Source organism: Taudactylus pleione, unplaced genomic scaffold, assembly GCF_031769625.1.
Source record: "Taudactylus pleione unplaced genomic scaffold, aTauple2 ptg000116l, whole genome shotgun sequence".
NCBI lineage: Eukaryota > Metazoa > Chordata > Amphibia > Anura > Myobatrachidae > Taudactylus > Taudactylus pleione.
In genome coordinates, this window is record NW_028284518.1 from 11107600 (window position 1) to 11119923 (window position 12324).

The following is a 12324-nucleotide window of genomic DNA, read 5'->3' on the forward strand; positions in this document are numbered from 1 at the left end:
CTCTCCGTCTGCCCCGCCTATAATCCAGCCCTGGGCATAAAGTATGTAAATGAAGAATATTCAACAATATTGTTACTCTCCCCAGGTGCAAGGCATATCATTATCTGGGAGATTACCAAGAACCCCAGTTAAACATCGAAAGACAAGAAAAAAAAAAAAGTTAAAAGGACAGTATTCTGAAATTGGGACACCATGACTGTGTTAAAATGCTATTACATATGTATTAAATTGTATAAATTTTTGGCTCTTTATTCTTGTACTACAATATTAGAACCAATGCAGCACAATATTAAAATATTACTCTAATACCACTTTCACACAGAAGCTGGGGCTTCGATCCGGCTTTTACCTGGCTTTTGGAGCACTGGTCGGTTCCTGGTCCCAGGCCAGTACCCCTTTTCAGAAAGAAGATTAAATTGCCAAGCCAAGCATTCGGACCCGTTAATATGCCGGGTCAACCAAGGTCCTTTTTTTGTGTGAGAGGGTCGAACCCAGATTGCAATTCCCGGGACTTTGACCCGGGTTGACCCTTTCACACAGAAAAGGACCTGGGTTGACTCTGTAAATTACCGGGTCCTTTTCTCTGTCTGAAAAGGGTATAATACTGAATAAGTAAAATATGGTACAAGTGGAAAATACATAAATCAGAATGGTTAAAAAGCCCACGCTGCGTTCATTCTAATAGACAGAGCCAACAACTGATACAATTTTTATATATACAATAAAATCAGAATTTTGAACACAACCAAGGTAACCCCAGAGTGCTCCAATTCAGAATATGGTATTTTCCCTGTTGCTGTTTGCACCAATATATCCTATTCCAGGATGTTCCATCCCGATATACATGTTATGGACACATCAATATAGAAGGAAGCTTGCCACTGTCACAGTTAATAATGATAAATAACCACCATCATCACTAAGTGAATAACTTAGCAAGTTATAATTCAGACACAAAGTCTATAACATAATAATAATAGAAATTTCCCTTTTCTTGACATGGCTATGTCAAAGCCCACATGTTAATCCAAGAGTAATTTTGTGGCCAAGGATGCCCACCAACATCCAAAAGCAGAAGTTCTTTAAAAAGGAATGGGCCAACTGACATGATGGGTGGGAATAACATACATGTTTTGTTGAAGTTATTGCTGCTCAAGATTGTAATATCAGTTTGAATCCTAGAGGTTTTCCATCAAAGAAATTTAATGTGGATCCATAAACTAAATAGAAGGTATATCCTTTTGTGTGCTATTTTTATTTATTGGGTTCTCTTTATTTAGATGGTCATAAGGTCACATTTATACAGAATTTGAGAGCATTTGAAAGGGTTCACTAACTCTTTAGAACCACTGTATCACCATGAAGTATGCTGAAATGCAATGCAATACATTAATTAACTCTGTTTGTCCATCATCATCTATGTTATTTATGCATCATCCATATGTATGGAGATTACCTATAACTTCCCTTTTCTCCCTTCTCCTGCGCTGAACCTTTTAGCACCAGCAATTGACTCTTCAATGACAACGTTTGCACCATGATTGAATTCATACTGCATTGCATCAGTGAAGCTGGTAGCATCAAATGTGCTGTAGTAAGCTGAGGTTCTGTCAGCATTCATGCATTTCTGGGGGAATGCTGATATCTGTTCCGCTAGCTCAATGGCACACCGAAGTCCTAAAAGATAGGTATAAGAAATTGTATTAATATGGCAGCAAAAATCTTACTAGACAAACTAAAATTTAAAATGAAATTGAACAAAATGTATGATAATTTAGTGAAGACAAAATCAAGTGGCAGGCCTGATACCTACATGTAGATATTTATGAAAATGTGGGGACATATTTTTTTTTTTAGTATTAATAATTTATACAAATGCCTTGGGATAATAATAGAATATTGCAGAACTTTGTATTCAGAGCTGGACTGGGGTTCTGTGGATTCACCAAGGCAAATAATGACGAGGCTCCATATTGGTAACCCTGAAGCATTATTACTTAATTAATTTCTGCCATAAATTTAGCATCTACTGTAATTTAGAAAAAATAGACAGGGGTGCAGAGTGCAATAGGGGGTTACAAGCTGGTTTCCAAGGTTCTTATTTAAGCTGCCCACACATAGACCAATCCTGCCGCTCATTCCACGCTACAGAACCCATTTCTTTTCCAATTTGAAAAATAGCAGATTTCCAAATAGATCAAACTACACAGCGCTCACCATCAATATGATGAACCCAATTGCCTGACAGGCCGTATTTTGTCCACCCGAGTGAAAAGATCTGACTGTGCATTTACAGATCAGGGCTCCGGCAAGAGAGTTCCTCCTCCTCCACGGTGCCAGTGACATCTTCAGGAAGATGGAGCTGCGTAGTGACAGCAAAGACTCTGGCACTGTGATCCCTAGTGTGCGTGAGCCATCTTCCCGGATATCACTGGGAAGATGGTGCTGTGGAAGAGGAGGTACCTGCTTGCCGTAGCATGGTAAGATACCTGGTTGGGGGTGCTGCTCTGATGAGGGGGTCCACTGCACACAGGTTTCTTTGGGTGTTATTGGCATGATACAGTCTGATGCATTAGGTGGCTCTTTCTGGCATATATAGGTCCATGAGGGGTCTCTGATCACATATAAACGGGCATGTGAGGGCACTGATGCAGAGCAGAGATTTAGACCTCATGGGGCCCTAGGCAAGATACAAATTTTGGGCCCCGAACCCTCAAACTATCCATATTATATATATCAATGGGAATAATTCCCTCATTATTCTGTTGTGTGTATGTATATATTATATATATATATATATATATATATATAATTTGTGTGTGTGTATATATAATAATCTATTGACATTGTATTGTAAAAACTGTGCATATATCCAGTAGGTGTCAATAGGGCAAGATACACATATTTATATATTTATAGTGTGTATATGATATGAATATGTGTATCTTGCCCTACTGACACCTACTGTGATATGCAGTTTTTACAGTTTCTTGCAGGCAGCTCATCAGAGTAATACCCTACCTGCCTGGCCTTGCTGGATGCTGCTGCTATTGGGTGGCGGGCCTGGCAGGCTGGCAGAGTGGCTGCTGGGGCGGGCCGCGGCCGGAGCTACTTGGAGTAGCTGGGACAGGGCGGTGGGCGGCGCAGTGGTAAACGCAGGATTTTGAAGGGAGAGTTTCCAAATACTTGGTTACAGAACCAATGAAAAAATGTCTCACCAGAATAACCCTGCAACATACACATTATTGTGCAGTTCAAGTGTTTTCATTATAATATATTATAATATATAGGGGCATATGTATCAAAGCTTGATGTGAGATAAAATTGTGAGATATATATCACCAACCAATCAGCTTCTAACTTACATTTTGGAGGGTGTGTTTAAGAAATTATAGTTTGGAGCTGATTGGTTGGTGATATATATTTCACAATTTTATCTCACATAGCTTTGATACATATGCCCCATAATGAGCAAAATCAGAAAGAACGCTGACACAGATAGTAGGATTGACTTTTTAGAGAGTGAATTTTTTTTTAATTGAGGGTTCCTGAGTGCCATCTGATTTTGCACATTACATTTATTTTATAGGGAAGGCACATGGACATGTTGCATTATTTGAACCAGGGGAGTGCCGGGTAGTTTGGATAAATTTAATGTATAATAGCTATGCCCTCTCAGACACACACATACACACCTCTTTCTCTTAAAAACACGCATGCAAATAAACCACAGCCACAACCATTTATTAAAGGCGCCCCCACCGAATGAAGATAATGGAGAGAGGAAGGGAGAGAAGGACCAATACGTAATACTGCTACATTTTTATATTTTGACTGCATACTTGTTATATAGTTATCTCAGGTAGGGTAGATCATGTGCTTATCAGGTAGGCAATCAGGAAGCCGGCTGATGTAAGCCCGACAGCCAGCTTCCCGACTGCTTTATCCCGGCGAGAGATAAATGACAGGCGTCTAATTCTAGACGGGGGGGGGGGTTAGGTTTAGGGCTCCCGGGAGGGACTTAGGGTTAGGCATCCCCCCGGGAGGCTAGGGTTAGGCTAGGGGGAGGGAGGGTTAGAGTTAGGCACTCCCGGGGGGGACTTAGGGTTAGGCACCCCCCCGGGGGACTTAGGTTTAGGCGGCAGGGAAGGGGGTGGTTAGGTTTAGGCACTTTGAGGGGGGATTAGGGTTAGGCACTGGGGGGAAGGTTAGGGTTAGGCACCCGTAAAGAGGGTCAGGGGGGTTAGGTTAGTTGATACTTACCTGGGGACGATCGGGATTTTCAGCCGTGTCGGCCTGGCACTGTCGGGATTTGAACCGCCGGACTTGTGTCCGTCGGTAATTCGTATATATTCCGCTTTTCAAACTGAGTTGCACACACACTCACCTCTCAAATAAAACACATCCATCATCATTTATTCAGCAAATAAGCCACCATCATTTATTAACGCAAGTTACAACCCACCATTATTTATTAAGGCGTGCCCCCCTCCCCCGACACCCATTGACATGCAAGTGAGGCATACACCTGCATTGGCTATCGGGACATCACAGAGAGGAAGACAGTGATGGCCTCACCCGGCCAACATACTTTATTATAGACTACCTCCTCCCCGGCACCCCTCAACATACGAGACACACCTGCTGAGTTAGTGGAGACAGTCACCAGTTTTCCCGGCCAGCTCTGTCTGAAAGCTCCATGAGAGAACTCACTGCCTGAGAAGAACTGCGCTCTTCCGCTGTAGCTCCCCCTATATACTGGCAGCGGGCAGCCTCTCAATGTAAATGTAAAGAGACAGCTGCCAGCAGAAAAAAAAACGTGGTCAGATGGGCGGCGATGGTTCGACGGGTAAGGGGGTATTCTACCTGCGTGTGCGTATGCTGCGGGCCCGGTGATGGTGAGTCGGCATCACTCCTCTCCTGCACAGGTGGCCCCGACACACACCTGACCTTGACTGCACACACACTCTCCGAGAGAGCACTTTGCAATCTGCAGACAGCAGCGCGGGACAGCGTGACGTCATGACATCACGCGGTACTCGCGCAGTGCTCCTCTGGGAGCGCTTTCATCAGGAGGATTTCTTAGGGCAAAGGGGCCCACTGCGGTCCCACCCGGCCCTAGGCGAGCGCCTAGGTTGCCTAATGGGAAATCCGGCCCTGCACTGATGGCATGTAGGGCTCTTGTGACATATGCATTGTATGAGAGGGTTGTGCTTCCTTATGTAGCTCAATGGGCTCTGATGGCATATAAAAGGGGCATATGGATGGAAGACAATGTCATAAAGTTATTTTTCAGTATGTATTGGTAAGAAAATGGCCTGAAATCTGTGAAATAAAATTATAGTAACCCTACTGTGGCTTTGACGACACCTAAGAGCATGCCCCCTATCCAGAAATCTGAAATATAAAAAGGTGGTAATGCTAGAAGATACCCAATGGGTAAATTTCCAATAACCAAAATGTTGTCATTAGTGTTCCTATTTAGTTTTTGCATGTGCAAATGAGAGGGTAGCTTTATAGATGAGCCAAAATATAGCTTAGGGGAATGGGTGGACAACACATGGGAATGCTTTCAGTGCCTATTTTCACAAAGAATAACAAAAAAAAAACAAGTGGAAGCTTTGCATGCAAAAGGGAAGTAAGTTGGTATATTTAAGGTGCGTATCCACTACGAGAGAAATTAGCGATTGAACGATAAGGACATCGTTATCGTTCAATCGTTCATTAATCGTGCAGTGAATATGCCGGCAACGACCAGCAATGCGCGCTCGCGTTGGTCGTTGTCGGCATTTGCCATCGCCTGAATATGCAGGCCACATGCCGATATAGACAGGTTGTGCATGTTCGGGGATGAGGGTGCCTGCACTGAGTGACACATCGTTCAGTGTGGGCACATTGGGCCTGATTCAGACCCACTCGCGAGCAGCTGTCCGCTCGCAAGTGGGTCGATGGTCTGCACTGCGCATGCGCACGACGGAGGGAGCTCCGTCGTGCACATGCGCGAGACGCGACGAGCGAAGGACTTTCCTTCGCTCGTAGTGTCTGATCAAAGGGGGCGTGCTGTCGATGTTGATTGACAGCACGCCCCCTTTGGTGGGCGTGCCTCCCAGACGGAGGCGTTCCCAAGGGAACGCCTACCGTCAGAAGCCGGCCCCACTGACATCACTAGTGATGTCAGTGGGAGTGATTTTGGTTCTGATAGAGCCAAAATCACTCCTGGCCTTGCGGTTGAGAAACTCAACCGCAGGCTTCTGCTCGCAGTGGCAATGGTCGCGATGGTCAAGACCATCATCCTGCACGCTTGTATATGCTGTGGGTGGTGACCCACAGCTATACGAGCGTCCAGGAGGACGCTCCATATTTATGGAGGTGGGCCCTGATTCAGAGCGAGCGCTCTGGTCAGAGCGTCCGGCTCTGAATCAGGGCCATTATCCACTGCACAGGATGATGAACGATTACGCGATTACAATGTTGTATCATACAGTCGTTGCACTCTCGTGTAGTGGATATTACGCACCATTAGAGATGTGCTTTCTTGGTGAGGGAGCTGTAGAGATTTTTCAGTGAGAAATCAGAGTTTTAACAAAAACAAACCAATGTGTTCCAAGACATAAATTTCTCTTCAGTGGTAGCCTGTATCATGTTATGAAAACCCAGTGGGTAAAGCATTAAATCAGAGCTGCCATGTAAATGTGTGTTTAGCAAAATATATCATTAAAGTAGAAGCAGCTGTTTTCATTTCATAAGAAACAATGAAAAATCCAAAACAAACACACAATTAAGATTAAGCATGTGTTGTACGTCAGGAGGAGTGCCGTTATCTGCAGCAGTAATCAGTGCATACTTTGCCAACACCCCTTAAATTCTTACTGGAATGGTATTATTAGATTAAGTTGTGATGCGTCAGTGTCTAATAAAGTTATTCTATCAACAAATGTATTTTAGATAAAGATGATCAAACATTTGCATATACATGCAATTGTTTCCTGTCAATAAGAATCATTTTATTTTTTGTTTTTGAAACTTATGTCTTCATTTTATCCTTCCTAATGTCTCCACCCGAACATCCTTTAATTGGCCTGATCTGCCAGGAAAAACATGACAAATGTCATTCTATTTTGCTTACAGTATATTCGGCAAACAGCACTTGGTTTTATTAGTATTAGTTTTAGAGATAGCTCATTACCTGCCAACCAAAACAGTAATATTTTAATTTGAATAAGGACAACACCATACCCAGGATGCAGGACAGCTGCTGTGAGTCTGCAGAGACATTAGTCACCTTTTGGATGAAATGAAGGTAGTTTCGGGAGGTCTGAATAACGTTCTGTGCTGTAACATTTTACACTTCATACGTGATCACCTCCCTAGATCCTCTTTGTATACAAATTGTACGCATGTAAAAAAAAATGGCAGAAAATGTTTTGGCATTAACTACTGAAATACTTTTCACTACTACTTTGTAGGGGCAGTTTATAACTAACAGGCCCTACCGATCCATATATCCAGCTGCTTATAACATAAAAGATTATTTAAAATAAAAACAAATGAAAATAAAAATCGTAATGGTAATGGCTTAAATGTCTGGTCTATGCAGGAATGTCCTATGGGCTGGCTTCAGAGCTGGACGCAGTGGTGATTATGGACACAGATCGAGCGATCGTTTTTCATTGCAAAGTGAGTGACAGGCTGTCAGCGTTTAGGGGGGGTGTCACGGGAGGTGGTCTGAAAAATGCAGGCGTGTCTGTTTGAACGCCGTTTCATGAACGTCCAGAAATTAGCCCATGCGATCTCCTACGCTACTCTGCGCGTCTAGAGAGCACTCAAGGCTGCGGCAGGGCAAAATGGCTGCTCGATGTGCGTCAATGTGACCAATATTTACACACGTAAGCGAAGTTGTACGCATATGAGAAGGCAGAACTGGGCATCTGTAAGCTTTGCAACCATTATCATATTATCGCAGCTGCGGTGCTTACGAAATCGCTGCTGTGATCACATTAGCATCCATCTCTGAATCAGACCCTAGGTCCTCAAAACCACCCTAAGGGGGCAAAATGTAACAAAGAAAATTTTATTTGAAATGTATATTCTTGTTCAGTTTTTAATCTCCATGATTTATGACAGCTAAAACCGTTTGTTTTCAAACTGGCAAATCACAAGGAGTAAAGTTGATTTTGTGACCTGGGATCCATATAAACGGCGCAATATATCGAGTAGCGGTTTCTGAATGGTGAGATTGCTGAAATCACGTGTTTGATTTCAAAACAAAGGTGAAGATTACTATTTGCAGACTGATTGAAGTGGCCCAAAGTGCCAAGACTGATATCTCTTTTATTCTCCTTTCACACTTGCAGCAATAACCCGGGTTATTGTATGTGAACGCGCAGCAATCCAGGTTACTGTGCAATGTGAAAGGGCCAGGTTGAAATAAGCCGCAGTTCAACTCTGGTCACGAGAAGGATTGAAAACTGGTTCACACCGGCTCGTGATGCAGTGTGAATGGGTAACCCGGGTCCTGTTCACTGTATAGGAAGAGCCGGCGATGGAGATGATCTCATCTCCAAGTAAAGACTCAGCACGTGATGGAGGTGACGTAATTGACCCGGCAATAAGCCGCGTCGATGACGTAAATCTAAAAGGGGTCTCACCCAGATCGCAACAGTGGTCAAAATCCCGGGTGCGACCTGATATTTATATGTGAAAGGGGTATTACATTGGCCAAATAACACAAGCCATTGCTGTATGAACTTGAGTCACGGCTAAGTGTAAACAGGACCCTGAAAAATGACCCGGGTCCATAGACAGAGAAATCCAACCTGGGCAGTAAGCAGGGTTAGACCCAGGTAACGGTGTTTTAAGAGAGGAGGGGGCCAGTGTGCAGGCTCAGTGCGGGCCCCCTCCTCTCTCTAGCGGTGCAGCGGTGGGTGCAGTAGAGTAGATTTTGGTTTAGTGCCACAATCTACTGCGCATTCATGGGTCTCCAAGAAAATTGCACCCATGCAGTCTTCCCAAGGACAGCAGTATCACGCATGCGCGAGTCACCAGGAAAATGGCCACCATTTTCCCAGTGATTTTTGCTGCTCTGGAGCACTGGCCTCTGGAGACAATGAACAGGTAAGTCTAAAAACTATATGGGTGCAGGGTGTGCGGTGTGGGCCCCCCTGGACTCAGGGACCTGTGTGCACCCATTATAAATATGCATTATGGTTTGACCTGTAAAAGTACTGAGATTAATATATGAGTAAAAAGGTGAAGGATGATGAAATATTACGCTTTACAGCCTTAAGTTAAAATACACTCTTCAGTGTTAAACTGATTTTTCATTACAGCTTGAATAAAAAGTAAAGCATGTCCTCCTCATTCCATAGCACATAAGTATAACTTCACCACCATTTTAGCATAGTGTCCTGATAGGATCTCATATTGGTCACAAAGCTGAGTTTAAGAGCCTGATACAGAGATGGCTGCAAAATGAGTGTAATTTATAATTAAAAAAGTTGCATGCAAAAAATTTACAATTAAAACAGTTGCATGCGTACTGTATTTCCACTCATATGCAGAGCTCCAGATGTGGTTTGGACATCAATATTAGCATGGGCGTCTGATTTACATGCGTGTCACCGACACAGGTAACAACTCCCGTCTCTTGTACACAGACAAAAATAAATAGCTTAACAGGGCTGAATTAATGTAGGTTGGGGAAAAATAAGGACACTTATCATGTATAACCATAGCTATATAATGCAAGTAAAGCTATATAAAATGTGCAGAATAAGTAAGAAAAAAAACTATACAGATGTGTCCTTATACATCATTGCTGCAGTCACGCCAAACATCCCCTCTAGGAGTCCCAGGTCCCGTGCGACTCAGCTAGAGCCAGGCATCTTTTTTGCATCTCTTTTGCCAAAATGCGATGTGACTAGGACGCACCAGAAGACACAGGTTGTTCGGCCTCTTTACCTCCAAGTGCTGCTCTGATGATGAAGCGATCCTGGGCCATCCTCTGTAAACGTAAATTTTTCTTTTGCCAATGTAGGCCAGATCATATGGGCACTTAATGACAAAAACAGCAAATGGTGCACGTAAGAACATGATAAATTGGAACCTATTTGCCTGAATGCGGGTGAGTGATTGTGAGGATACGTTGTTCTCTCAATCACCCAGACACCGAGCAAATGAATCCAAAGTGATGGTTTATTTTTACACGTCACACAGAAATAGATAATATGTAAGGACAAGAGGTAAATACAGTGTACAGGCAATTTGCAGGTAGCAGTCCAGATAGGGCCAGTCCCTTGAGAGAGTAACATTCCAGGACAAGTCCACAAAATAGATAACGCCACAGTTTCACAACGGAGAAACTATCACCGATCACACAGCAGTGAATAGCGTATGAGTTCACCCAAGCGCTTCAGGATCCAGTACAGTAGAAACTATCACAGAACACACAGCAGTAAATAGCGTATAAGTCTATCCAGGCATTTCCAGGATCCCGTATAGTAGAGACTATCACAGATCACACAGCAGTGATAGAGTATTCGTCCACACAGAATTTCCAAAGTATAAATCCACACAGAACTGGTGATGCGTTCCACTAGCACCTTGGCAGAGCAAGACCTCTTAGCCAAAGTCAGCGACTAACATCCTGAGCTGCCTTCGGTGACTTCTTTTGAAACCTTAAAATTTCCCACAATATTGTGACCACCCAGAGGAGTTGCACCGTTTCCTGATTGGTGCGAGTCCCTTATCTCCTACCTCCCCCAGATATTACTTCCCTGACAAACACCTGCTGGGTTGGCTCCGTGTAGTCTGTCAGGCTCCAGTGAGGCACAAAAGCAGGCAAATGGAAGGAGGTGTAAATCCTGAGCATCCCTTGAGGAGGTGGGAATTAACTTATGGGGTCTTTTGTTCTGTGAGGTGTTACATTGTTCTACTGGTTACGAAAAAACAGACATATGGACAATGCTACACATCAAGGCTTACCAAGTATTAAAAATTACATTTCCTTACATTATTACAGTATATAATATACCTACTACTGCAAAAGTATATGTCCTGAGAATGATAACACATACACTAGCAGACGGATCGGGGAACACAAAGGTCTAAAAGGTTCATTAATCACTGCCGGGACTAAGATTCTGCAAATACATTTTTAACACACATCTCATTTTGTTACAGTGATGTAAGAGCATGTCTCCAGATACCGGCAGGTTGTACTGCCTTATACACCTATATCAGCCAGGGTAATAGGTATGAAGTCCCATCGGTTCATATCCCGATGCCAGCAGCCCGAACCCTCCCTTAGTGGTGCCTAACCCTAACCTCCCCCCGGGGGTGCCTAACCCTAGCCCTACAATGTATTATTTTGAAGCAAGAGGGACACAGCTCTTAATACTTCCTGGTGTGGTATACTATGGTAGAAACTAACCATGTCAATCGTACATGAGAGCTAGTCATCTGGTAAAGTATCAAGAGCTTCTAGTTTTAACAGTAAGTTTGTTGTGTCCTTTAAAAAGGTGGGTTCAGATTGAACTGCTGGCTGCAAGTAGAAGACAAAGAATCTTGATATTGGATGGTAGCGGGAATTGCGAGAAGAGATGATACATCTCCCAGGAGGGTACTCTACGACTTTTTGAATTTGGTGCATAATTTTGAGGGCGTATAATCCTTTTTAGTGAGATTAGGCTGTTTTGTTGCACATGCTCAAATGAGTCTTATCTCAACAAATTACACTTGGGGTTTTCGTCCTTTAACACGGGACTGTTCATAGAGACAGCTTTGCAGAAAAACAGAACAAAAAGGAGTAAATTTTTTTGAAATCCTAACCTAGGGCCTGATTCAGTACGGATCGCAACTGCGATCGCAAACGTGATTATGCACGCAGTCTCACTGCAATAGTATGCTAATCCTCTGTGATCGCTATGCCATCGCAGCACAACATAAGGACGCCCTTACACACATCCGTAATACTTTGCAAGTCTGAGTAAACATCGATAACATCGGGTACACTTGCAGCTTCACGCACACTTGCACAAGGTCTGAACTTACTCAGGAATTGTTAACCTCACCTCACGCACTGCAAGCCCAAGCTGCGTATGGCATCGCAGTGGCTAATTTATGCACACCTCTGTAACGGTGTTCAAATGCACTAGCACGCCTGCATTTCGCTGCCCCCCCCCCATCATCTCCCCCAAACGGTACTTCCTGTCAATCACTCTGCGATGGGTCTGTGTAGTCACTGCGATGCATACACAGAACGCAACAATCGGCCGATTGTGTGTGTACTCGCAGTTGCGATTGCTGCTGATTCAGGCCCCTTGA

At 43.6% G+C, this 12324-nt stretch overlaps 1 protein-coding gene across 2 annotated transcripts in view; it reads right to left on the minus strand.

Annotated features, from left to right (window-relative positions):
• Positions 1 to 1239: 1239 nt before the first annotated feature.
• Positions 1240 to 12324, minus strand: part of LOC148524759 (uncharacterized) — a 125522-nt gene continuing 114437 nt past the window's right edge. For both annotated transcript variants that reach the window (XM_088471776.1, XM_088471778.1), the window contains one exon: positions 1240 to 1677. In XM_088471776.1, coding sequence (XP_088327902.1) covers positions 1457 to 1677 — 221 coding nt within the window. In that variant the 3' untranslated portion in view covers positions 1240 to 1456. The remainder of the gene's footprint in view (positions 1678 to 12324) is intronic.